The 23907-nt window shown below is 36.5% G+C and overlaps 7 protein-coding genes across 8 annotated transcripts; 3 read left to right on the top strand and 4 right to left on the bottom strand.

The window, feature by feature from the left end:
- Positions 1–1648: 1648 nt before the first annotated feature.
- Positions 1649–5051, top strand: LOC113665200 (meiotic nuclear division protein 1 homolog). Its single transcript, XM_027180868.2, has 6 exons — positions 1649–1732; positions 1828–1893; positions 2107–2164; positions 2252–2367; positions 2725–2832; positions 3117–5051. The coding sequence occupies exons 1-6, from the start codon at positions 1730–1732 to the stop codon at positions 3381–3383; spliced, it is 618 nt and encodes a 205-aa protein (XP_027036669.2). The 5' UTR covers positions 1649–1729; the 3' UTR covers positions 3384–5051.
- LOC113665199 (pseudouridylate synthase RPUSD4, mitochondrial) lies at positions 3401–8838 on the bottom strand. Its single transcript, XM_027180866.2, has 7 exons — positions 8716–8838; positions 8486–8530; positions 7867–7966; positions 5825–5854; positions 5357–5546; positions 4816–5010; positions 3401–4408 (listed from the first exon to the last, which is right to left on the bottom strand). The coding sequence occupies exons 1-7, from the start codon at positions 8804–8806 to the stop codon at positions 4088–4090; spliced, it is 972 nt and encodes a 323-aa protein (XP_027036667.2). The 5' UTR covers positions 8807–8838; the 3' UTR covers positions 3401–4087.
- Positions 8839–8901: 63 nt separating this feature from the next.
- On the top strand, positions 8902–10206 carry LOC113665210 (uncharacterized). The gene is made up of 2 exons (XM_027180879.2): positions 8902–9135; positions 9396–10206. The coding sequence occupies exons 1-2, from the start codon at positions 8925–8927 to the stop codon at positions 9542–9544; spliced, it is 360 nt and encodes a 119-aa protein (XP_027036680.2). The 5' UTR covers positions 8902–8924; the 3' UTR covers positions 9545–10206.
- On the bottom strand, positions 9921–12154 carry LOC113665209 (N-acetylglucosaminyl-phosphatidylinositol de-N-acetylase). Its single transcript, XM_027180878.2, has 6 exons — positions 11917–12154; positions 11543–11642; positions 11266–11356; positions 10673–10854; positions 10255–10297; positions 9921–10158 (listed from the first exon to the last, which is right to left on the bottom strand). The coding sequence occupies exons 1-6, from the start codon at positions 12152–12154 to the stop codon at positions 10057–10059; spliced, it is 756 nt and encodes a 251-aa protein (XP_027036679.2). The 3' UTR covers positions 9921–10056.
- Positions 11918–17083, top strand: LOC113665204 (uncharacterized). The gene is made up of 4 exons (XM_027180872.2): positions 11918–12649; positions 13415–14682; positions 14773–14829; positions 15351–17083. Exons 1-4 carry the CDS (start codon positions 12343–12345, stop codon positions 15519–15521), a joined length of 1803 nt encoding a protein of 600 aa, XP_027036673.2. The 5' UTR covers positions 11918–12342; the 3' UTR covers positions 15522–17083.
- Positions 17084–17711: 628 nt separating this feature from the next.
- On the bottom strand, positions 17712–20307 carry LOC113665144 (troponin C, skeletal muscle). Of its 2 annotated transcripts, XM_027180800.2 has the most exons (5): positions 20103–20307; positions 19581–19706; positions 19340–19472; positions 18487–18601; positions 17712–17965 (listed from the first exon to the last, which is right to left on the bottom strand). In XM_027180800.2, the coding sequence occupies exons 1-5, from the start codon at positions 20182–20184 to the stop codon at positions 17816–17818; spliced, it is 606 nt and encodes a 201-aa protein (XP_027036601.2). In that variant the 5' UTR covers positions 20185–20307; the 3' UTR covers positions 17712–17815. The 2 variants fall into 2 exon arrangements, with proteins under 2 accessions (XP_027036601.2, XP_089046619.1); XM_089190493.1 differs by lacking the exon at positions 20103–20307 and having other exon boundaries at positions 19581–19930.
- A 285-nt stretch (positions 20308–20592) lies between these two features.
- Positions 20593–23901, bottom strand: LOC113665143 (iron-sulfur cluster co-chaperone protein HscB). The gene is made up of 6 exons (XM_027180799.2): positions 23507–23901; positions 22908–23004; positions 22698–22787; positions 22145–22283; positions 21970–22017; positions 20593–21351 (listed from the first exon to the last, which is right to left on the bottom strand). The coding sequence occupies exons 1-6, from the start codon at positions 23770–23772 to the stop codon at positions 21260–21262; spliced, it is 732 nt and encodes a 243-aa protein (XP_027036600.2). The 5' UTR covers positions 23773–23901; the 3' UTR covers positions 20593–21259.
- Positions 23902–23907: the final 6 nt, after the last annotated feature.

Genomic DNA, 23907 nt, shown 5'->3' with positions numbered 1-23907 from the left:
ACACAGACTCCCCTGTGTGGTTTTACGTTTGCAACGCAAAAGCCTTTAATTAAAGCTTCGCTCTGACGAGTATGTCTTTGAGGATTTACCTCTTTTGTATGATATAATCGGAGGCGTTTTGTAAATTGTTTTCAGCAGTGGCTGATTTTGGATGAGGTTCCATTCTTACATCAGTATTTGTTTTAAATTTTTTAACCCCTGGGTGGTATGCTGTCACAAAAGGCAATATTTTGCCTTTAGTTTTTTTGGTTTGTTTTTTAAGTGTCGACTGCCTTGCGGCAAACGAGACCTCAGATAACGTTTTTTCAATTTGGCTTTTTTTTTTCAGAGCTGAAAGATCTTATATGTACACGCTTTCAGAGTGATAATAAACATGTTGAAAAGTACAACAGTGTTATCTCTGAAAAATCAGTCTACAAACTGACCGAGACCTTTCAATATACACACTATTCATCTTGCCACCCGCCAAGTGTTAAGAAAGGCTTTATTAAAGGAGAAGCTATCAGACTTCTAAGAACAAACTCCTCGGAAAGAAATTTCCAGGAGGCCATGTGTAACTTCAAAACACGACTTGAAGCACGTGGTTACCCATCATCGTCAGAGCGAAGCTTTAATTAAAGGCTTTTGCGTCGCAAACGTAAAACCACACAGGGGAGTCTGTGTAGGCCTGTCTATGACCTTTTCAATAATTGTGATTTTTTTTCTCGGCTTAAAAGCTAAGTCAGTTGTTCAATTGAATAGGAAGAAAAACATTTCGAACGGAAAACAGCATTATTTGCACGTGTGGATCTTTTGAGAAAAGGTCTCCTAAACGAGTGGTCTTGATTGTAAATATTTAAGGAATGGTAAATACATTAGCCTTAACATGGCTGTTTCTCGAAGCTCAGTGTTTTCCTACTTGCCTTTTTTCCACGTAAATTGGGGGCGATTGAATAGATATAATACGCAGTAAAAGAACGTCAGCTGATAGAAATTTTAAATTTCTCATCTTAAGCTGTGGAAACAAAATTCAAGTGAAAAGGAAGCCAACTGTGATTAATGCTTTGAACAAGTCAAGATACGTTTTTTTCGTCACACAACAAGTTACATAACGTGAATATCATTCTTCTTGATGCCTTTCCCGGTGTCAGCAATGCCTTTCCTGATGCCTCCGTTGGTCAATAGAGCATAAGAAGTATTGTTCCAGTTAAAGCTTGAGGAAAATTGCTTAACTTTTTAAGTAGCGAAGTGTAACTTGGTAACATTTCGGCTTTACAACATGATTGTTTTCTGCAACTACAAAACGTACATTTAATTCTTCTTGGTACCTTTCGGATGCCACCGATGCCTTCATTGTTTATTAAAGCAGTAAAAGATATATGTACAATCAACACTTTTGAATTGCTTAACATTTTATTTAGCGAAGTAAACTGTTTACACTTCGGCTTTACAGCACAATTGTTTCCTGACACTACAAATGATCTGTCTATATATGAAGTATGAAAGTTGTTTCACCGCTGACCACTCGTATTTGGGTCGTTTTTTCTATCCCCGCTCGTCGCCCGTGATGTAGTAACTCCCTTCTGCCTATCACTCTGCTTCCCATGAGAACTTGCAGTTTTACCGGAAATTAAATTGGGACTACAAAAACTTCCGGTCTGAAGACTGGCGCCAAAATTAAATTTACCCGCCATATTGAATAAAGCAACAAATCGCTACTGAGTTTTGTCAGACATTTTTTCGTGGGAAAATGGTAAATTTGAGATTCATTTTGAAATTGACTTACCTTACGCTATTCCTTGTGTTTTATTTCATATCGTAGTATTCGTTAATTTCGACTATTTTCAGTCAAAAAAACGTGGGTTGAGTTTGGAAGAGAAGAGAACACGAATGTTGGAGCTTCTCTTTGAAAGGGTAAGCTGCAGAGTGCATTAGTTCAGAGCTATTAACAGCTACGTTTTTGTTTATCTGGCTTCGTTACAGAATATTTCAATCTGGTTGATCGATTACAGCTGTAGACTCTTTAGGCAACAAATGGGCTCCTGATATCTACCAAACTAATTTGTTTCCAAAATTAAATTTAAAACTTCAAGTTTCCGAGACTTTCCTTTTTTTTCACATCAACAGAAGGAATTTTTTCTACTCAAGGAGTTGGAGAAAATCGCTCCAAAAGAGAAAGGCATTAGTAAGTCAAAATACAGTACATCTAAATGTCTTCTGTTGTCTTTGACATCTGTAGATTTGATGTTAACTTTTTGTTGTTGTTGTTAAGCTTCCATGTCTGTCAAGGAAGTTGTACAAAGCTTGGTGGATGACAATCTAGTGGATACTGATAAAATTGGTACCTCTGTTTATTTCTGGGCCTATCCAAGCAAAGCAATACATACAGTAAGTTGACAATAGATTTGGCATCAGAAATATTGTGAAGAGTATAATATCAGAGGCCCCCAAGAGACTGATTAAAATAGTTCCAAATAAACAGAAGGGTTATGGTAGACAGGGGTACATTCCTCTCTATTATCATCATCATCATCATCATCAATTCTTGTGTCTTACCTTTTTTCTCCCTGGTACTAACAAAATTTTTTAGGAAATACCTCCCACTCTATTCTTGTTACAGGCTTGCCGACATTCAAGCTCCTGTTGTGATGTTTTTCCCCTTTCCCCCTCTTACTCCAAGATTTACATCCACGCACCCCCATTGCACAGTTTAGTTCCAAACTACACTCCTTTTTTTAAACCCAGAGACAACAAAAACTGACACAACTTACAGAGCAAGTCAATGAGTGTGAAAAGAAAATTGCCTCTACAACAAAACTACTAAAGCAAGCAGGCAGTGGCAGAGAAAAGTCTGTGAGTATCACCAACCTTCTGTTTAGCAATCTAATTAGACCTCAAATTATAAATCTTTTTTCTATTGGTCAATAGGTTGTAGCTTACATTTTTATGACTTCATTTGTTATCCTGTTATTGTTTACTATTTGACTGTGTTATGCACTTGAATAAAACAATCTCAGATGTTTGGCCTAGTGAAATTTCATTTCATTTAATTGAATTTAAAAAAATTGGAAGACTCAGTAAATTTTAAAACATCCTTTCGTGAGGATAATTATTTATGGATCATTTTTGCAAAATAGGATGAAAGAAATTTGATTCTTGAAGAGCTGACTCAAAAAGAAAAACTTTCTAAAGAACTGGAACAAGAGCTTGAGAGATATCGTGAATGTGACCCAGAAGTGCTAGAAAACTTACAAAAGGAAACACTGATGTCGAAGGAAGGTGCCAATCGCTGGACTGACAACGTGTTTACAATCAAATCCTGGTGTGAACGCAAGTTTGGGCTGGAAAAGAAAATGATCGACAAAAGCTTTGGAATTCCAGAAGACTTTGATTATGTGGAATAGACAACAAGACATCCAAGTTTGTACTTGATGTTAGTTTACTGAGCATTATTACTTCAATGGATCTTTTAAGTTTTTCTTCTGGTTATTCTCAGAGCTGGAAATGGCACTCTGCCGGTCAACCCACTGCAGTTCTTGCTAACATATATTAGCAAACTGTAATTCCTTTCTACTACTGTAATTTCTTAGGAGCAGTTTTCCATTTTACTTTGATATCAATTAGTTTATACCAGCTTCCAGCCATGTCATCCAGCCATATATTCTGATAGAACCTCTTTTCAAGGTGGTACTAATAAGACTTTTCGTATGGAAAATAAATATAGCATTAACATTTATTGTGTACGTCTGTAGCAATGTGGCATAGGTTTGACTTAAGTGAAAAACCGTGAGAAATTTATCTCATTTTTTGGACAATTATAAATGAGTCAAAGAGACTTAATATATTAACCACATTTCAGTTTCAATTTAAATAACCTGCTTTATCTTAAAAGGCCACTCCCTTCTCAAGGGGTGAAGGAGAGGGAATCCTTTAATTTTAGTTCAATTGGGAATGGTTTAAAAATGCCTTGATGGTGAAAAGTTTTCTGCAAATGTTTTGGGGATGTTGCACATGGAAAAGCAGGCATCATGGATAAGATGGAACAGAATCTCCTTGAAACTGCTGCAGGAGGCTTTATTCTTTCCTAGGTTCCTCTTATCAGTTTTCTTCAAAATCCAACAATTTTTTTTGTTGACTTTCCAAGCTGCTTCAGTCTGTTATACTCTGTTATATCCTCAGCCTGCACCATATTTTTTCTCTTTGGATGAAGTTTCAATTTGTGTAGAGTTTCTGCAAAATAGTCAGGCAGAGGAGCTTTTATTATGATATTTCTTCCTTTGTAAAAGTTGGGTAAAGTTAATTGTCTTGCATGTAGGTGAAGAGGAATCAGTGCTCTTTGCCATTGTCTAATTTTTCCTTTTGCTGTGGGGTTTTCCTTATTCTTTACACCTTGAATTTGAAGAAGTTGTAGTAAACGCAGAGGTAAAACCTTTGAGAAAAAAAGGATGATGATTGTTAAACAATGGGACTACCTGTTTGCCTTGCTACTAAACATAATTATGCCATCTTTCCAAATTTATACCATAAGCTATTCATTTTACAGTAGTATTGAATATGACAAGAATGGTAACTCCCCTTGACTGGTAATAATGCCCTACCACAGTTTCCCACAGCGTAGGGAGGGGGGGTGATCAAGAAAGGTTGGTGGGCTGCTGCAACTTTTCAGTGTTTCTGGTCTGGACAGATACTTCATTAAGATGCTAACAAATGAAACTGCATAGCCTTTTAACCACACAAAATCCAAACTTCATATATACCTCAGTGCTGTGGCACAAACCTCTCTAAGTAAAATAGTATCTGCCTCCCCCTACCCACTCATAATTGAACTTAGTATACCTGTGGTTGTCGAATGTCAGAAGAGAACTTATGATCTCCCAATATTGGACATTTCAGTCCTTCTGCTGTATGAACTCTAATTTGCTGCTTTAATCCTGTGATTGGTTCCACTTGTAAAAGAGCACATGTAGTCTGATTTGCATCCAAGATTTTGAATTTAGTCTTTGCATGTTTAAAGCCAGCAGCTCTTAATATCTAAATTAAAAAAATACATAAATAAATAGTTTATACTAAAATTGTAGAATGAAACCCTGAACTTCATTGCCACTACCAACAGTATTCTTCAGTATTCAGTCTTCTCAATTCTGAAGAACTTCTCTTAAGACAAGGTATAACTTTGAAAAGGTTATTCTCTTGAGTTATATGGTTTCTCCCACTGATACAAGTTCTTAGACTTAAGCCATGAACATCTGCTACTAGGATTGTCCTTAAAAAGTGCAAAAGACATGCTGAGTTCTTTTAAGCTCTTCGAGTCAAAGCACAGAAATAATCTGTCTTTGATCAACTAATTTATTTATTTATCTTTTAATTTTTGCCTTACTTCAGAAGACTTTCCAATCAGGTCTTGTTTGGTGGCAATTCGATATCCTCCAGCAAGTTTAGCTTCCCCAATAGGAATGTTAATTTCTCCTTCTTCAAATGTCGGAACTCCAACAGTCACTGCCCAGTATTGTTTACCAATGGTTTTGTCTGAGAACATTTCTGCAACTTTAGTAGCTGCAGTTCTTGACCTAGAGTACACAAATCATTTGCTATAAATATGTCAAGTGTGTTGCCCTTGATTGGGATTTTCAGTATCATTCAGTGCAGAAGAAGAAAAAAAAACTAACAAAAATTATGTATAGCAAAATGTTAAAAATAAGGGCAATTTATATATATTTTTTTAACTGATTAAGATCCCAAGATTGTGTATAAGCATGTCATATCTCAAAAGCGCTAATTTTTTTTCTCTCTCTCTTTTTTTTTTTATAAAATTGACACTCTAAAAACATAAGCAAACAATGAGTACCTGGTAAGTAACAGAATTCCACTGCAATCCCTGTAATTAAGTAATCATATGTACCTATCAGTGTACTTGAATTGATCAGGGTTTGAGCTAAGATTTGACTATTTAGGGTCAATTTGTCCCTTCAGCTTATTTTTGGGGGGACATTTTCCATTTCTGAGGGTCACTTAAGCATAGGGAAAATTTCAAACTGAACTAAAATTTTAAACATTTAATGAAATAGCAGCAAGTTACATTGTAAGGTGGCATGCTTCTTTTTATCTTTCTCTGTAAACTCTTAACTGTATAATTCTCTTACAACCAGCAGCTGATCATGGCCACTAAAATAATTAAGAAAGTGACTATTTGTAAAAGAACAAGACCAACAACTCTGTTGTGCCATTATCATTTTAACAATATCATATTTGTTCTTGCTTCCACATTTCATTGCAGATCCTTCTTAGTTAATTAACATCTTACATGTACATGTATAATAGCAGTATTTGACGATTTCAAAATTCTCCTGTTCTTTATAGCCCACTCTTCAAGGGCTAATGAAAAATCAAAGTCCACAGGAGGTGGCCCCTCGATGTCTATGGTCATAAGTACATCTAACCTGTTGGCTTTTAGTCTGTTTCTCAATGCATTTTTAATCCTGTTTTGGGCACTGAAGCCTATCTCACAACAATTTCGGGGGAAAAAGCCGAAATTTTGAACATTTTGTCAAAGTATCCAGAATTGGATGAAACACTACTAAAGTGGTTTTGGGAGAAGAAGAGTCAGGATAAGTCTAAAAGTCTTTTATTTAGAATCACAATTTTGTAGTTTAAAAAACAACGCTTTACTCAGCCGATTTCTGTCAGATCGTGTTGCAATGTTTACACAAGCCGTGTGAATGACTGCTTCTGATTGGTCAGTTTCCGATGTTGTCAAAATGAGACAAAACAAACATCTAAATCTTGCTTCTCTTATCTTTCACAAAAATTGCTGTTAGCGTATTAATTCTGCGGCTAAAACCAAATTGTTTATTGAAAAATTGTGCCGTTTATAGTCGAATTTATGTTGAATTTCAACTGTTGCAATTTTTTTTTTGGGCACAAATACTTCAGTAAAATTTGTCGCAAAAATCGCTCGCTTTTTTAGGGGACAAATTGACCCCTGAATCATTTTTGGACAGGACATTTTAAATTTTATTGCGGGATTGGCGCAATGGCGCGGCCTGGCTCAAACCCTGATTGATGATTATGTAAATTGCTCACACTTCATCCTCAAACCTTGTTCAAGCTACATTTTCCCTAAGTCTTTCCTATCCTTATGTTGTTTTCAAGGGAATATCATTTTGATCTTATTGCTTTAGAAATATGTTCTTATAAAAATTCATCAGTTGTCAGCTTGAAAGAAAGGCTTCAAGGTGAAAATGGCTCATGGAGACTGGCATAAGAGCTATTTGATTTTATGTCAAAATCTTTTTATTTCTAGTTTCAAATTTAAATTATTCTTTACAGGTAGAAGAAATACTGTGTTAGGGATAACTAAATTCTTCAAAGAAATGAAACGGGATTTGTGGATTGGCAGAGTTAGCCTTACAACTCATGAATGGATGCATCTTTTGTCTTTGGTTGCCCTCAGTGGGACCACTGTGGATTGGAACAATTATAATTTGGCCAAGAGAGCATTCAACCAAATCAATTAGTTTAATCAATTGAGTTAAAATTTCAAACTGGCCACCATATAGGGTTCTCTCCAATTGTAATATACAAACTTTATCAGCTATTACTTAACCCTTTAACTCCCAAGATCTGATTTTTAATTCTCCCCTCTGGCTATTACATATTTCCTTGTAAACAAATTGCAAGAATTTTGTGTTAGATCAAGACTACCAACTTCTACCTGATAAGTTTGAGTATTCTCATGACATGTTAGCTAGATAATGTGCGGGTATTATAAGGAGAAGTTACATGTTAATCACTTGAGGGAGTTAAAGGGTTGATAAGAGTTACCTGAACCTTGGAAAACTAAACAGATACAATATCATCAAAGTAAGCAAACTGCATATAGTTACACACTTATCAATTCGATGTGCAAGCTCTGGTCTTTCCTTCAACTTTTTTATTTCTGTAAATTCATCAAGCATATTCATCACACACATCTTAGCACCAGGACCAGCTTCAAAACAACAAAGTAAAAAAAAAGAAAAAGGATTTTTAACTAGTGAAATACCTAAAAAAGCTTGAAGTATTAGTAGTTCCCTTTATGTGACCCTTTCCCATGACCATGAGGAAGAAGAAGAGGGGAGGGGGGTGGGGGGTTAAAGGAGATTCGCCACTTCAAATTCGAAGTCAACTGCTGCTATAAATGCATATAGTCTCATGAAAAATAACAGCAAATCAAAACAATGCGTTCTACACAAAGATTTTTTGACACACAAGCGATATACATCATAATTAAGTCATTAGCCCAAACTCTCAAGATCTGATTATTCTCTCCTCTAGCTGCTGCACATTTCCTTGTAAAAAACGCTACAAGAATTTGGTGTTAGATAAAGACAAAAACTTCTTCGTGATAATTTGAAGTACTCTAATTAGCTGTTTGCTGGATAATGTATAGATTTTATAGGGAGAAGTTACATGCTAGTCACTTCTGGGAGTTAAAGTTAAGAACTATGAAAGCGTTATGTCCACTTACAATGTACTGGCAGTCCATATGGTTTGTTTATTGCTATAATTTCACCTGTAAAAAATTAAAGAAAGCAAACACAAGGTAGCTGGCAAACCAGTCAGCCCTAGCTACATGCACGTGCCTCTACAACAGCCTGCATAATCTCTATAGCACTGAATTATAGAGTACTTCTTAGTACAAAACTAACTCCAAATTGAAATGAAGAGATATTTTACAGCTATTTATCTCATACTTACTATTCATGAAAAGCACACTGTCCGCCAGGTATTGCGCATCAATAATGGTTCTTCCTAGAGCTAACCTAGCAGTTTTGGCAGCTAGCGCCATCTTGGATAGCCCGTGATTTGCATTTCGGTGGGTACACGTCAAACCTCATACACAAAATACTAAATTCACAACCTCGGTACCAAGCCTCGCACCGCGCACACGTGTGTTTTGCAACAAGATGGCGAAAAGCATTCGGTCTAAAAGGAAAAGAAAACTTCGAGCTCAGAGAAGAGAACAGTTAAAACCAAGGGTAAAAGCGCAGCTTGAGAAGACACTTGGGCTAAGTGACAAGGAGATGCTCGTTGACATGCAAAAAGACGAAGAGAACAAAAGTGAAGTAGAAACATTTGATAAGGAAGACTCAACGATCATGAATAACGCAGCTGCAGGTGAGTTTGATACACTGAATGATACAACTAAACCACATCTAAATCAGTTTAAATGTTCTTCATTTCATACAGAATGTTACAGAGAGGAAAATTTTGAGCTCTTTTTGACATCTCGCATTATGTGAGATCCAAATCTTATGATTATGTTACAACATAAGGCTAAAATGTTTACTGTCTATGTACGTATGCATTAAAATCTGAACGACAAGTCAGAAGGAACAAGTTATTAACTCTTCTTGTGTGTGTTTCCACATCAACAGAACAGGGTACTGAGGATGTTGTGATGACAACAGAAGATGGACCTCAGAAAAAGCTCACAAAGAAAGCCCTCAAGAGAATCAACAAGACAAATAATTTGAAAAGGCTTGGCAACAAGAAAAGAAAAAATAAAAAGATTTTGAAGTGGTGACTAGAAAAGGGCAGTTTAAAGCTATCTTTCTCAATAGGTCATTTTACAGTTGTAATTAGTTGCTCAGCCTTTGAGGGGAGTTGAGGCTGAAGGTGTCCTTGTTGTGAAAAGCAGCAATGTTTGCATTTTGTTAACACTTAATTAGCATTTATTGATTTATCCATTGGATAGCATTTTCTGCCCTTTGAAAAGCTAGGCCAATGACTCTGGATTGAGAGGTTTACATCCGAGCCCTGACCAAGGGCAAGGAAACTTGATAAAACTGCTGGGGACTGTCTGACTGTGATGTGAACTACAATCCACTGAGGAGAAAATGCCAGCCTCTTAGTCACTTACTACCACAAAAACCAGTATCCACAGTTATGAGCCACTATACTTTATGACTTGATCTTTATTCTTATATCATGACATACTTTGTTCAAGAGAATATTGAGATCTTGATCACTCTCAGTGATTATCTGAGACTGCTGAGTGTCTTGGTAGCACTGCTGAATCATCTCTTTGGAGCTATCTTATTTCAGTTCTTCAAGTGTATTTATCAGCATAAATCTGGAAAATATGATGTACAGCCTCCGAAACCACAGCAACTGACTTTTGTGAGCATACATGGCCTTCTGTTGACAGAAACATTTATTCCAAAATAAACAACAAGTTATACAAAACATGAGTGAGAAATTTAGTTTAATTTAAAATCCTTTAAAAGATCTAACCTGGGCTAAAATCATATCCTGAGGACTAAGGAGAAACATCTGCCTGAAAGAGAAGGAATCAAATGAACCAAAAAATTTAGTTTTCCAGCATCCTACATCCTTCTTGAACTTTTTAATCCCTAAGAGTGACTAGTGTCTAATTTCTCCTTACAATATCACCCCCTGAAACAAACAGAAGAGTTACAGGAAAAAAGGGAATGATAAACAACTGAAGAAACTCAATGTTGAACAAATTCTCTTTGTCATCACCATGGAACAGTAAGGAGAATTTACACATTGATGTTGGGGTGTAAGGGGTTAAAGGCTAAAAATCTTTTCTCTGAAATCGGTAAATTGCACCATACTGCAGAAAAGGAGGTAATGTGGCCATAACCCAGAACTTCAAAAGTATATATAGTTTCTCTTATTGGTTACTTACTGTGAAAAAACACTTAGTGGAAGATCAAAGAGTGAGATGTACTTTCTCAAAATCCCAACACTTGTGAGCACATAACAATTAACTTCTCCAAGGAGTTCTTCAGTTTGAAGTATTTTTATTGCTTTGAAGATAGCAATATGGTTTGTATGGCCAGATACTCCATAGGAGTCGAAGGTTATGACCTACAGTGTAATACAAAAATACAAACGTAATTAACACAACATCCAAGAAAATGAAAACATATATCTTTTGTATTATTATTATTTTTTAATGGCTCAATTCCAAGAAAGTGGTTGAACCTGTACATAGGACGAATGATGATTTTCTCATCATGTACCTATTAGTACATTTTCTTAACAATTATCTCTTAAAAGTGATCAGCAAATAAGGTTTTTGTTACAATTTCAATATACTATCCAGTAACAGTTGATAAGAATTTGACAAACTTATCAGCTGGAGGCATTTTTCCAGATGCAACACCAAATTCTCTAGACTTTTTTAACAAGGGAATGCATTGCAGCTGGAAGGGAGGATAATGATTCAAATCTCAGGGGTGAAAGAGTTTTAACATTTGAGTAAACAGAATGTCTTACCACTTGAATCTGGTTGTGTTTGATATATTCAGTGATTATTTGTCCTCCAATCTGAGTGTCCCAATCTGCTTTAGGATCATCAGGAAGGTCACTAAAAGAGTAATAATAATTTAAGTATAAAAAGAGATTCACAGTTTATTAAAACTCAGTTTGGAATGATTTTCAACTAACTGCTGGTAAAAATTATGGGCCACTTAGCTTCACTGCTTGTCACAGAACTTGCTATCTCTTGCTTGTAAATTAAATTAAGTTCACATAAACATCTTTAAAGACTTACCCATGATTAATAACAGTGACATGCTTTGGTGGAATCCCTAAAATGCTACAGCTTGACAATAACTCCTCTTTCCGAATACTTCCTTGTTTGTAAAAGTTACCTATCGTGTACATACACAATGGACACAAAGAGTTCAAGTACACACAGTATCTAACTTAAAGTAGAATTAACAATAAGTCTCCTATGGGGAGGGGTGGTAATGTATGTGTTATAACAAGAGTACCCACCCACTCTTGGAAAGTAAATTTTTTCCCCAGGGGGGGAGGGTGGGTAGAGTTATAAACTAAGGAGGAAAGGCATATATTTGCTTTTGCACTTATCTACAATATTACTTGGCTATGTCATAATATAAAGGTCAGCCTCGACACACATACCAGTCGAAAGGCACAATAGATGAACCTTGCTTAATCGCTGGAGATTTATAATGGTGGGCGAAAAGAACATGCATTCATCATCTGGGTGAGCAGTGACCACAAGAACACTTTTCCCGTCAAATTCGGACCTTTTGTCTCTTTGGAAGTCAAGTTGTCGACAGTAAAAGAGAATAAGACTTGAAAAAACAACAACAAACACAGAGAGCAATACGATCCAGCTGTGGTCCAGGGATATCATCTGTGAGCCTGGCTACCAAATAAAGGTCGCGTGGCTACTAAGTAACACTTGTCAGGGCCTTTTGTTTTGGTGGAAAATGGAGAAGTGGTTTCGTGTTTTCATCTGTGTAGTGGAGTTATATGAAGGCTTATGAAGATTTTTTTAGTATCATGGAAAATTTGGCTTCTTAAAGAGCAGAAGAAAATAATATGGATAATCACAGAGAAGCTAATGACGAATACCATCGCGAAAATGACGAGGTGATAAGCAGGAACCCCGCTAACATTTCCAATATCATTGATCAGAGTGTTAATGTGACTGTCGAACGCTTAAATTACAACACCAATATTGAAATAAAGAAAGAGAAAAATGATGAATTTCACTTGGACGAGAATGCTTCTTTTGGCGACGTAGAGGCACAGGAAGAAGACAGTAATCAAAGGGAAAACCATGGTCGTAAACACATCTCGACTCTCACATCAAGGCATTACGCCAGTCACGTCAGAGTATTCAAAGGTATCACATCTCATTGATATTTACTGTGTCCGCTACTTTAGTCTTTTTGCTCGAAGCTGATTTATTATTTGGAGGATGTGGTAAGATCTCTCCTTAATCCCATACTTCATTATGCATATAGTTCTTGTATAAGGAAAACAGTGCCAAAAAACAATAGATTGTCTCTGAGACTACAGCTTCAGAGTATAATATGGCTATGTGCAGAAATCTCACTGGTGACAATGGTTTTAGATGGAATAACAACCCTGCATTAAAAGAAAAGAATAAAATAATGCTATGTATTGCATGTTGTTAGCATTTGTCTTCATTGAGGGCAACAAATTTGCTTACATAAATCCTTTAGAGCTCAATGGTAGGGCATCTGAAGTAGTAATTGTATAGTCATAAGTTTCACTCCTCAGACAGCTCATACATGTGGTATTTGGTTTTGGGATGTCTTTTCCAGTAAAAGAAATATATTTAGCAGGTTGTATGTATAAAACTTTAAACTGCAGATAGTAATGTCCACAAAAATCTCTGTTGGCAATATTCTCATAGCATGAGGGTTATCTCAAGGAAAGTTGAATTTTTTTCAGAGAGTCTTGATACACTTTCAATTGTAAGGGTATGAGAAGAAAGAAAAATATCAACTATGATATTAAGTTTGATTGAACACCAAACTTTCCCCTTGAGAAATTAAAAGAACAGTATGTCAGGCAGTGAAGAGGATTTGTATTTAGATCTTGAATAAAAGGGTCAAATCAATGTTTTTGTCTTTGTTCACAGAGTGGTTAAAGTGCAAGGGAATGGAGGATGAATTTGAGGATTGGAAACCAAGAGAGATTAGCAACTGGTTGTCAGAGTTTTACAAGGAATCACACCTAAAACATGGTGGTACAAAGAGGGCCAGTTCCTTGAGAATCATACGCTCAGCCATTGATCATCATCTTAAGAGTGAACCATACTGCAAGTCCTACAGCCTCACTCACTCTCCAGAATTTAGCAAAGCTAATGCAACATTGCATGACCTGGAAGCAGCCCAGAAAGAGTACCTTGATTCCTCTGAATGTGGTTCTACTGCTTCAGCTTTAAATGTGGAAGAGATCCGTAAACTGTGGGCCACTGGAGTTGTAGGAATCAAGACTCCAAAATCTCTGCAGAGATTGGTGTTTCTGGCTGTGGGAATCAATTTTGGGATTACCTCTAGAGATGACTTGCGTGATTTGACACCTGACATGTTTGAATTTCACATTGATGAGACCACTGGACTTGAATATGCAGCTTGTAAACTAAGTGAGTCATCATCCAATCAGTTGAGGAGTAAAAAATATAAGGGCATTGCGAGGAAAATGTTTAGTGTACCTGGAAGTTTACAGTGCCCTGTTGCAGCATTGAAGTTATTCCTTCAAAGACGAAACCCATCCTGCTCTGCATTTTTTCAAATACCAAACCGTGATTTTGCTACAAGTGGAGTTTGGTACAGGTCACAAGCTGCTGGACTAAACTGTCTGTCAGGAATGTTAAAGGATATGTCGCATGAGGCTCTCTTACCAGTTGATTACTCTAATCACAACCTGCGGGCTACACCTCCTATAGTGCTCTACAAGGCCATGGAAGACTTACTACGACCTCCACGAATTGTGAATGGTGCAATTCTAAACAACAAGATTGCTTTGAATAGCTCAGGACATCCTCCATTGTTAAACTCACACATTCCAGCTGCAGCAGCAGGAAATTTTGATGCAAATCATAGAGTTGCCCCTGGTGTGGGGTCAAATCATATTAACTTTACTTCAAGAGAAGTCAGCACTGTTGGCAATGTGAGCAATCCTTTAGACAACATTCCTCATTCAAACCCTGCTCAGAACTTGCATCAAGTGTTCTGTATTTCTCAGCAATGGAATATTAATGACATTGTTAGAGTTGTAAATTCAGGTGAAGCACTTGTGATTGTGAAAGAACCAAGCAAAACAGAAGGTCAACCTCATGTTAATGGTGAAGTGACACAGATCAGAGATATGCAACAGCCGCAGAGCAGATCTGGTCGAAAGCAGGTATTTAGGTTTCATATATAAAACTGAATTTTATTGTTTAGCTGTGGAAGAAGACGGAATTTAATGTAGTATTATTTTTACTTTAAAAAGCCAGAACCAAAAAGATTTTGCAGGGATCCTGATGTGTTGAAAGATGAGTCATCCAAGGTAGGATTGTGTTATTTGATGAAATATTAGCTCATCTAAGATATTAATTTTATTGTAAAATGACAAAAAGGAGGGAAAGTTTGCAAGTTTTCATACATTTTTTACTGTCTCTAAGCTAGAAAATTGACCATTTAATGTATTGGTGAGACACAAACTAATTGTTCAAAAACGTGAGAACAGAGAGCACCTCTCAGTGTTTGTAGAGAATGAAAGGTTCAGAATGTAAAACCAGTTTAAAACTAAATTTATTGAAAGCCTAAGACACAGAAGAAAACCAACCTTACAGAAATATCCTCTTACAGAAATATAGTGTATTCCAGTATGTTATTTTTTATGGTTTTTATTGAAAGTTACATCCTAAGCTGAGATATTTAATTCAGTTGGAAATAAAGCTGTTGATTTGAGTTGGATTGCTTTAAGATTTGAGAGTTTCCAGCAGAGGTGTTCAATAGTCAGGGTCATTTACTAGTTTTTATTGTCAGCGGACAACAAAAAAAGGTTCTTTTTTAATTTTATCATAGATTGAAGATGCCTACATGAAGGCAGTAAACACTGTGAAAACAGGACTTCAGAACTTGGATGATCTCATGAGTAAACAACACCCATCTGAAAAAGTTATTCAAGAGCTGTCAGGTATAAGTGACAGTATTCAAGTGCTCTTCCAAAGGATTAACTCAGCAGAAAATTGTTAATTAACAACCATTGCTTGTTTTTTCAAATCTGATCTTCAACAAGTCTTTCACATTCCAAAATATAAACATTCTCAATTGCATGTAAAAGGCTACTTTATTACTAGCATTTTGGATAGTTTGAAATGTTTCCATTGCACCCCTTGAGGGGTAATGGGGAAAGGGGTCAGCCAGCCTTAGACAATTAGAGTCTTTAAACACTTAAGAAAATTAAGTTATTCAAGAAGTGAACTTAAAATCAATAGTTGGCTAGATTAGGCAAACACCAGAGTTAAACAAAAATATAAGAGGAAGGAAAATGTTCAAGGATAGAGACTGACAACCACTTTTACAATAGTTCATCTTTTATTCTCAGGAGTAGCTACGGAGTTATTTCTCTTTGTTAAAAATGAAAAATTATTTTGTCAAATCCTACTAACCATTTTATTGAGAATACTTGCAGCTTGTCAAGCTGCAACGAGGCATTTATTTGATACCATTTCCAAGGAAACAAACTAACATTGTGGTGGTGTTGTTCAATGTGAGAACCGGTATTTAAATATAAAAAAATTCAACAAACTTTTTCCATGACCATTCCTCCACAAGGGTGTTGATGAAATTTTTTAAATTTTTTTAAATTTAGAACAGATATTTAAAAAGTGTTTTTCAGGAAGTTTTATTTATTAAGTACTCTTAGTACTCTTAAGGTATTCCTTTACAGAAGCAGTGAATTTCTAATATCAACAAGCCTGAATAACATGTTTGTTCTAATAGAGGTTAAATTTTTTTTAGGTTATAGTGGGATCTCTTTCAGGTTTGGGATTTCACCATTTGAGCTTCAAAGCTGTAAAAGTCAAATAACTTAGATCATTGTAGAAAAGTTTAATACTATCTCTTTCAGACCATTTGTTGATTTTTGGGAGGGGTTTATGGCTCAACAAGAGAATAAAGGTATTTATCAACAGTTCTTTGGCAGGATTGACATGCAGTATTTATTGAGGAATGAAAGTGGCAGAGCCTTTCAAAAGCTGAAACAAGGACCCTTGCTAATGATTTATTTTCATATAACTTACAAACGTTGTTCACAAAAGTTACAACAAGGGGGAATCGCTGGAAGAAGACCATGCCTTTTCTTACATTTGTAGTCTTTTTCTGTGATATTTTCTCACAAGGAGTTTTTATAGTTCCTTTTCAGGTTCTGATTATCTCCATTAAATTTATTTAGACTCTGTTGCTATTTATCAGATATAAAAGCATGCAAGTGAATGTAGTATTAAGTAATTTTGAATTTCGTTCTATAGAAGAGGAATTGTTATTGTATTACTTTCCTATGGTTAACTTATTGATTAAGTCTAAAAGTAAAGTTCTCAAGTAAGTTTTTAAGCAGTTTGCCGTAAATTCCATCCCAATAGTTTTATGAAGTCGCCTAAAATTCTCGACATTTTTTTGTAAGATAACGCCCTTATGGCGTGTTAGACATCTAACGTTGACAACAATTCGCGTTTGGCGAAATTTTCCAGTGGTTGATACGAAAATTTATTTCGTTTCACATTAGTTATTGAAAAAAAAAACCTTTTTACAACCTTTGCCTTTGTGTGTGTGTGTGTGTGTGTGTGTGTGTGTGTGTGTGTGTGTGTGTGTGTGTGTGTGTGTGTGTGTGTGTGTGTGTGTGTACGCTCCATAAATGCACGATATTGTTTGTCTCCTTCGCCCATTGGGGGGGACTATCTACCCTGAATACTTTTGTTCCCCCCCTCCCCCCCTTCCCCCCTCCCCCCCCAAAAAAACAAACAAAAACTGCAAGTTCATGATTTCGGAACCCTTGCTCTATACCAAGGTATCCATTTTGGGGGGGGGGGGGGGAGGTCTCCAATAAAGATTGCAAATATTTCTTACGCACAGAACCTTCTTACCAGCAGACAGCAGTTATGATTATCCTTAGTACACCTGTGAAACAAGATTAGATAGCATTACGAGTAAACCGTCGCACCCCGTTTGACTGCCTTAATTGCGTCCATTCTATAGTTTAAGAGTTAATCTTGAATGGATTTAGAAAGAGTACCGCATGGTTTACTGAAAATTTTTTTTTATTAAAATTACTGAGAGAAGTTCCTTAAGGAGCTCCGAAAAACGCTTTATATACAATTCGCGCATCGTAATACAAACACAGCTATGAGAATCGTGGGGAATGAATCAAACCGTAGAAATGTTTACCATTAACAAGAACATTTCATTCATTCTGAACTATAGTCAAAGTAAACTGCATCACATTGTCATTCATGTTTTGAAATTTGCACGTTGTTGTTAGGAAGTCTCCCCTAAAACAGCCCCGTGAGCATTTGCTTAGCCACACTAAGTTTTTTGACTCTTTGAATATTGTCTATGCCACGTTTGCACAAGCTTCCTATCTGACCCAACTCGCTTGACTGGAGAAAATCTGCATTGGTCTTTCGCAGCTGATAAATGAGCTGCAAAAAGAAAACATTTTAATCCTTAAATTGATTATTAAATCTTTCTCTAAGCCGTTTCTGTGCCGCTGAAAAACGTTTGATTACCGTGAGAGACGTTTACTGCATGTTCAATTAAGTCTCGTCACAATGAGTCCTTACCTATTGAACCCTATGTGAGCAAGAAAATCGATACCAGGCCCCGATTGTTCGAAGGGTGGAGGATAAGTGACGCCATCCACTTGAAAAATCTCTATACGAAGGATATCGTAGTACGTTTTGTTAACATTTACCCGGTGGATAGTGATTTAGCTGTTGGACAGCTTTATCTGTTCTATGGACAACTTGGCCCAGACGGATGAGGTGAGACCACTATTCCGAGCACTTTACCGTCGACTATCAAAACGACATATCTTCAGTCGTCGATTATTAAAAAGGGCCCCAACCCCCCCTCCTTCCTCCATATTGAAACCATCTTTGAGTAAGAAGGGACCATGCTACTTGACAAAACTCAACCGTTGTATCTAAAGTTTGTTTCTTACCGCTAAGAACTCCTCAAAATCAATAGCGCCGGATCCATCTTTATCAATGTCACTGAAATACTGTTCCCGTACGGCAGGCTCAGACCTATCCCCTAGGTCATCGAGGACCTGCGTTCTAATGAAAGATACCAGTACTGAATTAGTGTTTACTGTGGGGTTGACTCGAAAAGTGGTTTTTCTTTGCTGTCCAATAAAGTGGTCAGGAATAATTTCTAGGCCCTAAGGGTGGCGGAGGAGGGCGGGGAGGGGGCGTAAGGGTAAGCGAAGAATTTTGGTTGTCTCTTCTTATGAAGATTTGTGGTCAGTACTCGCGGTCAGGGACACTTGAACTCAAAGGGGTACTTAATTATAGGTGAAAATACAGTAGAATCCCGCTGATTCGAACAAGATCCGATTTCCCTTGAAATTGAACCCATTTTTCAGTCATTTACTAACAGCTAACCCGAACTCAGTTAACTCGATTGTACAAGAACAGGAGCCCATAATGGGCTCTAGACAAGAATGGTATAAACGTGATTCTTTATTTTAATAATTAAAGTCATTAACAGGATAATTGAAATTCAACACCAATCCTAATGACTCGATCTCCTGCTGAGTCGAACCATTTTCCTCTCCATTAGGAGTTGGAGTTGGCGTGGTTTTAAATTGTATATCATAATAACCTTGTTTTACGATGCAGGCCTACCGATGTGCGATGAAAAATTTATAAATTATTCTGTCTTGGTTTGCATGATTTTAGGGGTTTACGTAAGGGGGCTGTATTCAGTAAAAAGGAACTTAGGGACTTAAGACCCACGCAAACAATTATAAAGTAAGTTCATGTTACGACACATTAAATAGTCTGGATACTTACAATTCTCTAAAATCAATTATTCCATCTTGGTTTAAATCAAACGTCTGAAATTGTAATCGTAAGTCCGATATGTCGGATTCTCTAAATTCTGGAAATTCTTCTATCAACGATCTGAAATCTTTTTCACCCATTTCTGAAAACAAGTAGATGCAAAGGGCTAAGATGAAACAAAAGTGCTCGGTGTCAATACGAGTCGAATTCTCCTGGAACCAATTCGATCATGAAACAAAATACACCATACCTAGAAATTTTTTTCTGTTCATAGCTGATAATCTTCGTTCCATGAGAAGTTTTCCCCAGTACTGCTCTTGAATTGATTGAAATTCCGTATTTTTTAGTTCGTTTTCGCCGTGTGATTTCCTTGTTCCTGGAAGAATCAGAAAAAGTAAAAAATTCCATTTTTTGGAATATGTTGATTTATTATCATTAACAAAGTTTGATACTTTCTTCTCCATGTGGAGTGAGTTGTGGGAAATACCCAATGAAAGCTATCATGGACTCTGAATTACATGTAGAAATCGAGAGGCAGTTGCTAGTTAAAAGAAAACACCTTTTTTGTAGGAGGAGTAAAAGTTAACCCTATGAAATGACGATTCTTCATTCGCTGAACCCATTACACTAATGTACTGTTCGAAGCAAAAAATGATTGGCGATCGCTTTTTTTTTAAGTACATAAATACTTTACTGCAATTGATATTCTTTCCTTTGCAACTTGGAACGTAACTTGCCGACATTCACGTCTAAACCGATCTATAGAACTCACCCGTTCTATTAAAATACGTGATTGGCTCATAAACGACGGGGCTTCTCGTGATGGGATAACTAGGAGCACAACCCATGCTCATTTTAGGGCGATAACCATATAAAACTCACATCTTCGTTGAGTAAATACATTTCTCACCAAAACTCGCGCGACCGAAACAGTCATCTGACGTCATAATTGGTTAGCTGTCAGTCATGAAGGGGGTAAGTTTCTAAAGAAACTGGGGTGATGCGTCGGTGGGAGAGTATAACGTGGTAATTTAGTGTCATCAACTGAGTTAAAAACGTAAATTGGCCACCGTAAAGAGTTTAACGGCTGACGTTTCGAGCGTTAGCCCCTTGTCAATTGCTCTGACGAAGGGCTAACGCTCGAAACGTCAGCCTTACAGCTGTCAATCATGCCGCGCCCATGAATCTTAGGGTCTGAGAAACGACCCAAAAATATTAGTCAATCTAGGAACTGCTTTTCACAAATTTTTATCTACAAATACTTCCTTGTATTCGCTTTTTATTTCTCTTTAAGAGATTGACACGCCTCCCATTAAAAACAGGAAAGTTATTTGAATTGGTAATGTGTTAGGACTGCGCGCGCTGGATATTGCTATAAACCTACAGAGGCTACAAACGTGGCTAACCAGCGATAGATTTCACACCCATTTCGACCTCTCTTCTTTAATAACTCAAGTACTATGATAAAATAACAAGGAAATAAGGCTATCCAATATTCCCTTTCAACGTCTCCGTAGTTAAGATAAACGACATTTGAGTGATTTATACCAACAGCACACTACAAAATGCTCTTTCAGTTTATCTATTGTGTGGAATTGTCTGGGAGATTTTTAGTAGTAGTCTTAACAACAACTTAGATCACAAAAGTACTGACGTTTCTTTTGGATCTTTATCCTCATATTTGAACTTCTTTTATAAAATAAATTTCATGCCTGAGCCGTTTGACTTCGATCAAAAAACTAGCGCAGAGAGAATCCTCACTCTTGTCTCCTCTCCACTCTTTGGAAAGTTTTAGATGATAAACTGCGTTAGAGAACAGCAACTCTACAAGAGTAATCTCCTTTGTAGTGTCTCTCTTCAGTTTGCAGTTTGAATTTCCTTTTTGGCAAGCTGCCTGTTCTTGTTCGGTATTTCTTTCTGTTTGTCGTATCAATCCCAGCCTTCTCTGTCTTTAATAAATTCATCAATTTTAGAGAAATATTTAAGCTTCACCACCTCCTTCCTTGCTGTTTCTAGGTCTCCTAAAAATAACAAGATGCACGAGATAAAGTTGAAGGCAAACAGACATTTCTATAAGCACCTAAACAAAGCCTATAAACATAAATATGAATACGAGTTTTCTGATCTTTTCTTTAAGTAACACCCCTTTAGTATTTGTCAAAAGTGAGGGAAAAAGAGAAGATCCAAGTCATCTGTGAGAATTTGAAACTAAGCCCTCTAATTTTGTGGTCAGATTCTTTACTTACTGAGTTAATTTTTTGTCCTTTGGACAGTTTTTGCATACAGATTCCTCCATGCAGACCTAACCTTGTTTTATCATCATGATGAAGGAAGTCTTAATTGATAGACCGAAATTAATGCCAAGCATTTGTTTTCTTTGAGGCCCACAGTCAGCTACATCCAGTTACGTCTGCCACAAAAGAGTAGAACCGTATCTGATTGGCCGAGGAACTTGTTATGTGTTCACTTAGTACTATAATCCTTTATGGTGCTTAACTGTTCAGTAATTCAGCAGACAAAATTGACGAAAATCAAATGAAAAAAACGTTTTCTACTGATGAATTCTTGATAACAATACTGAGTCTGTCTAATTTGCAGAGAGATAAATAATTTAAAATCCCCCCAAAACCTTTATTTACCTCTCTCAAAAGCCTTTGAAACCTTTTTAACAGACTTTTCCAGGTCGCCTAAAAATGAAAAATTAAGTTCGTAAGTAACTGTACCATATGATGGCTGGGACAAGTGCCTCTTTTGGGGATAAACTGAAGAAGTATCATGGACTTACATTATTCCATTTTTCTCAAAAGTCCTTACCATTATTTTCTTTTTTGATTTCCTTTAACTTTTTCTCACTTGATGAAATTTCTTCATATTTGTCCATTACTAGAGCCAAGAATTTTGTGTCAGTAGAACTGGCTTCATCTTCTGTTATAGGTATTCCATTTAAATTTAACTAGAACAAGAAATTTGAATTTAAATTAAGTAATTTTCTTTGATTCTATACAGAACTATATTCAAAGAGCTAAAGTTATTGAAAATGTATGACAGACAATGAAGTGAATTGATACCTATATTTTGAGGGGGAGTGGGGGGGGGGGAGGCAGAAGGGTTAAGGTATTGTATGTTGACAAGTGAACTCAACCGTTTACACCCTAACATCAGCATACATATTCTCCATACTGTTCTCTGTACATTTCCTTTGGTGCTGACAAGGAGAATCTGGATAACAATCAAGAGCTGCTTTAGTCCCTGATCATTTTCTTTTATTCTCATGATTTCAATGTGTAATTCAGGGATGATACTGTAAGGAGAAATTAGATTTTAGTCACTCTTAGGGTCAAAGGGTTGATACATCACATGAACGTACCAGATAAAGCCCTCTAGTAAGTGGCTTTAGAAGAGTTTGGTAAGCTTCATTTACCAAAGATGATTGTTCCTCAGATAAGCTTTGCTCTTTCTGTGATGAAATCAAAGTAAATTGATATAATTATAAATTATACATTGATTTCAATTAGAAACTAAAAATTTTGTCAAACGTTTTTTGATCAGCTTTGTTTGTCAAAGTCATTGAAAATACCTTGGATAGATCACTAAATTTATCAGGGTGTAGTTTCCATTGTAATTCTTTATAACGTTGGGTCAGCTGCCTGGTATCAATGTCAAATGATGTGGGACTGTATCAACAGAAATAATTATAACTTGTTAGTAATTCAAGTACAAGCCCAGGATCACACATTATATTGTATTGAGTAGACTTACAAAAGGGACACAAAACTGAGATATTCATTTTTATATCTCCTGTATCTCTCTATTCCTCTTGTGAAAGGGAAGTTTTAACCACTTCCCTGTAAATGCATACATATGACATTCTGGGTCTGTTGCGGCATTCACTAATTCATACCAAGACAATCATCATCAAGGTACTGTATCAAGTTTTAAGTAAGACAGCTAAGAGCCCAGATGCATCATGCTAAGTTTTGTTCACTTTCAGCTGTTAAAAAAGAAAAAATTTCAAGATTTTTGGTGGAGCCACACAAATTCTGTCAGCCCACAGCATCCCAGGCCTAGGGAAAATTTGTTTTATTCTCACCTTTGACCTTTTACACCTTCATTATCTAAAATGTGATTGGCTGAAAGGAAGAATGACATGTGAATTAACAGCTGACATTTCATTACCTCCCCATTAGCTCAAAATAAGTCACCTTCCTCGGTGGCATTTGAATGATATTGCAAGAGGGGCAGAAGAACTCTACCCCTAATCTTATCTCACTGTTGCACTTCCAGCAACGTCTACTTCCTGTTTGACTTTTGTTTTTGACGCTGCTAGCATAGTTGTTGAATTGTACCAAAAGAAGCCATGATTTTCTTCTTGCAACATTTGAATTCGAGGAAGCAGTTGGTATTAAAACAGCAAACGATGAAATAAATCTTCCGCTAAACATGCTGCTCCCTAATTCTCAGCAAACCTTATTGGACGACGCAGTAAGCAATGGATCGGAAGAGGAAGGAGACAGACACAACCTCATTGCACTTCATATGATGGTTTCTTACATCACATCCACGCATAACATATCTAC

The sequence above is a fragment of the Pocillopora damicornis genome, chromosome 12 (genome assembly GCF_964200805.1).
Source record: "Pocillopora damicornis chromosome 12, jaPocDami1.2, whole genome shotgun sequence".
Lineage (NCBI taxonomy): Eukaryota > Metazoa > Cnidaria > Anthozoa > Scleractinia > Pocilloporidae > Pocillopora > Pocillopora damicornis.
Note: the sequence above shows the minus strand (reverse complement) of the source record. Positions and strands in the feature narration are given on the sequence as shown.

What these genes read in the sequence shown, in the direction of transcription:
- LOC113665200 (XM_027180868.2), top strand. An exon ending in CAAGCAAAGCAATACATACA is followed by an intron (nt 2,368 to 2,724) that starts GTAAGTTGACAA and finishes TTTTAAACCCAG; the next exon opens with AGACAACAAAAACTGACACA. An exon ending in GCAGTGGCAGAGAAAAGTCT is followed by an intron (nt 2,833 to 3,116) that starts GTGAGTATCACC and finishes TTTGCAAAATAG; the next exon opens with GATGAAAGAAATTTGATTCT.
- LOC113665199 (XM_027180866.2), bottom strand. Translation starts at nt 8,806, where the DNA reads ATGGCGCTAGCTGCCAAAACTGCTAGGTTAGCTCTAGGAAGAACCATT. An exon ending in ATATGGACTGCCAGTACATT is followed by an intron (nt 7,967 to 8,485) that starts GTAAGTGGACAT and finishes GTTGTTTTGAAG; the next exon opens with CTGGTCCTGGTGCTAAGATG. An exon ending in GGAATTCTGTTACTTACCAG is followed by an intron (nt 5,547 to 5,824) that starts GTACTCATTGTT and finishes TGTGTACTCTAG; the next exon opens with GTCAAGAACTGCAGCTACTA.
- LOC113665210 (XM_027180879.2), top strand. Translation starts at nt 8,925, where the DNA reads ATGGCGAAAAGCATTCGGTCTAAAAGGAAAAGAAAACTTCGAGCTCAG. An exon ending in CATGAATAACGCAGCTGCAG is followed by an intron (nt 9,136 to 9,395) that starts GTGAGTTTGATA and finishes CCACATCAACAG; the next exon opens with AACAGGGTACTGAGGATGTT.
- LOC113665209 (XM_027180878.2), bottom strand. Translation starts at nt 12,154, where the DNA reads ATGATATCCCTGGACCACAGCTGGATCGTATTGCTCTCTGTGTTTGTT. An exon ending in TCTATTGTGCCTTTCGACTG is followed by an intron (nt 11,643 to 11,916) that starts GTATGTGTGTCG and finishes TGTACACGATAG; the next exon opens with GTAACTTTTACAAACAAGGA. An exon ending in AACACAACCAGATTCAAGTG is followed by an intron (nt 10,855 to 11,265) that starts GTAAGACATTCT and finishes ATTACACTGTAG; the next exon opens with GTCATAACCTTCGACTCCTA.
- LOC113665204 (XM_027180872.2), top strand. Translation starts at nt 12,343, where the DNA reads ATGGATAATCACAGAGAAGCTAATGACGAATACCATCGCGAAAATGAC. An exon ending in TCACGTCAGAGTATTCAAAG is followed by an intron (nt 12,650 to 13,414) that starts GTATCACATCTC and finishes CTTTGTTCACAG; the next exon opens with AGTGGTTAAAGTGCAAGGGA. An exon ending in GCAGATCTGGTCGAAAGCAG is followed by an intron (nt 14,683 to 14,772) that starts GTATTTAGGTTT and finishes TACTTTAAAAAG; the next exon opens with CCAGAACCAAAAAGATTTTG.
- LOC113665144 (XM_089190493.1), bottom strand. Translation starts at nt 19,794, where the DNA reads ATGGAGAAGAAAGTATCAAACTTTGTTAATGATAATAAATCAACATAT. An exon ending in ATAATTGATTTTAGAGAATT is followed by an intron (nt 18,602 to 19,339) that starts GTAAGTATCCAG and finishes ATCTTTCATTAG; the next exon opens with AACGCAGGTCCTCGATGACC. An exon ending in ATTTTGAGGAGTTCTTAGCG is followed by an intron (nt 17,966 to 18,486) that starts GTAAGAAACAAA and finishes TTCTTTTTGCAG; the next exon opens with CTCATTTATCAGCTGCGAAA.
- LOC113665143 (XM_027180799.2), bottom strand. Translation starts at nt 23,772, where the DNA reads ATGTTTAGCGGAAGATTTATTTCATCGTTTGCTGTTTTAATACCAACT. An exon ending in TATTTTGAGCTAATGGGGAG is followed by an intron (nt 23,005 to 23,506) that starts GTAATGAAATGT and finishes CTGTTGATACAG; the next exon opens with TCCCACATCATTTGACATTG. An exon ending in AATCAAAAAAGAAAATAATG is followed by an intron (nt 22,018 to 22,144) that starts GTAAGGACTTTT and finishes TTTCATTTTTAG; the next exon opens with GCGACCTGGAAAAGTCTGTT.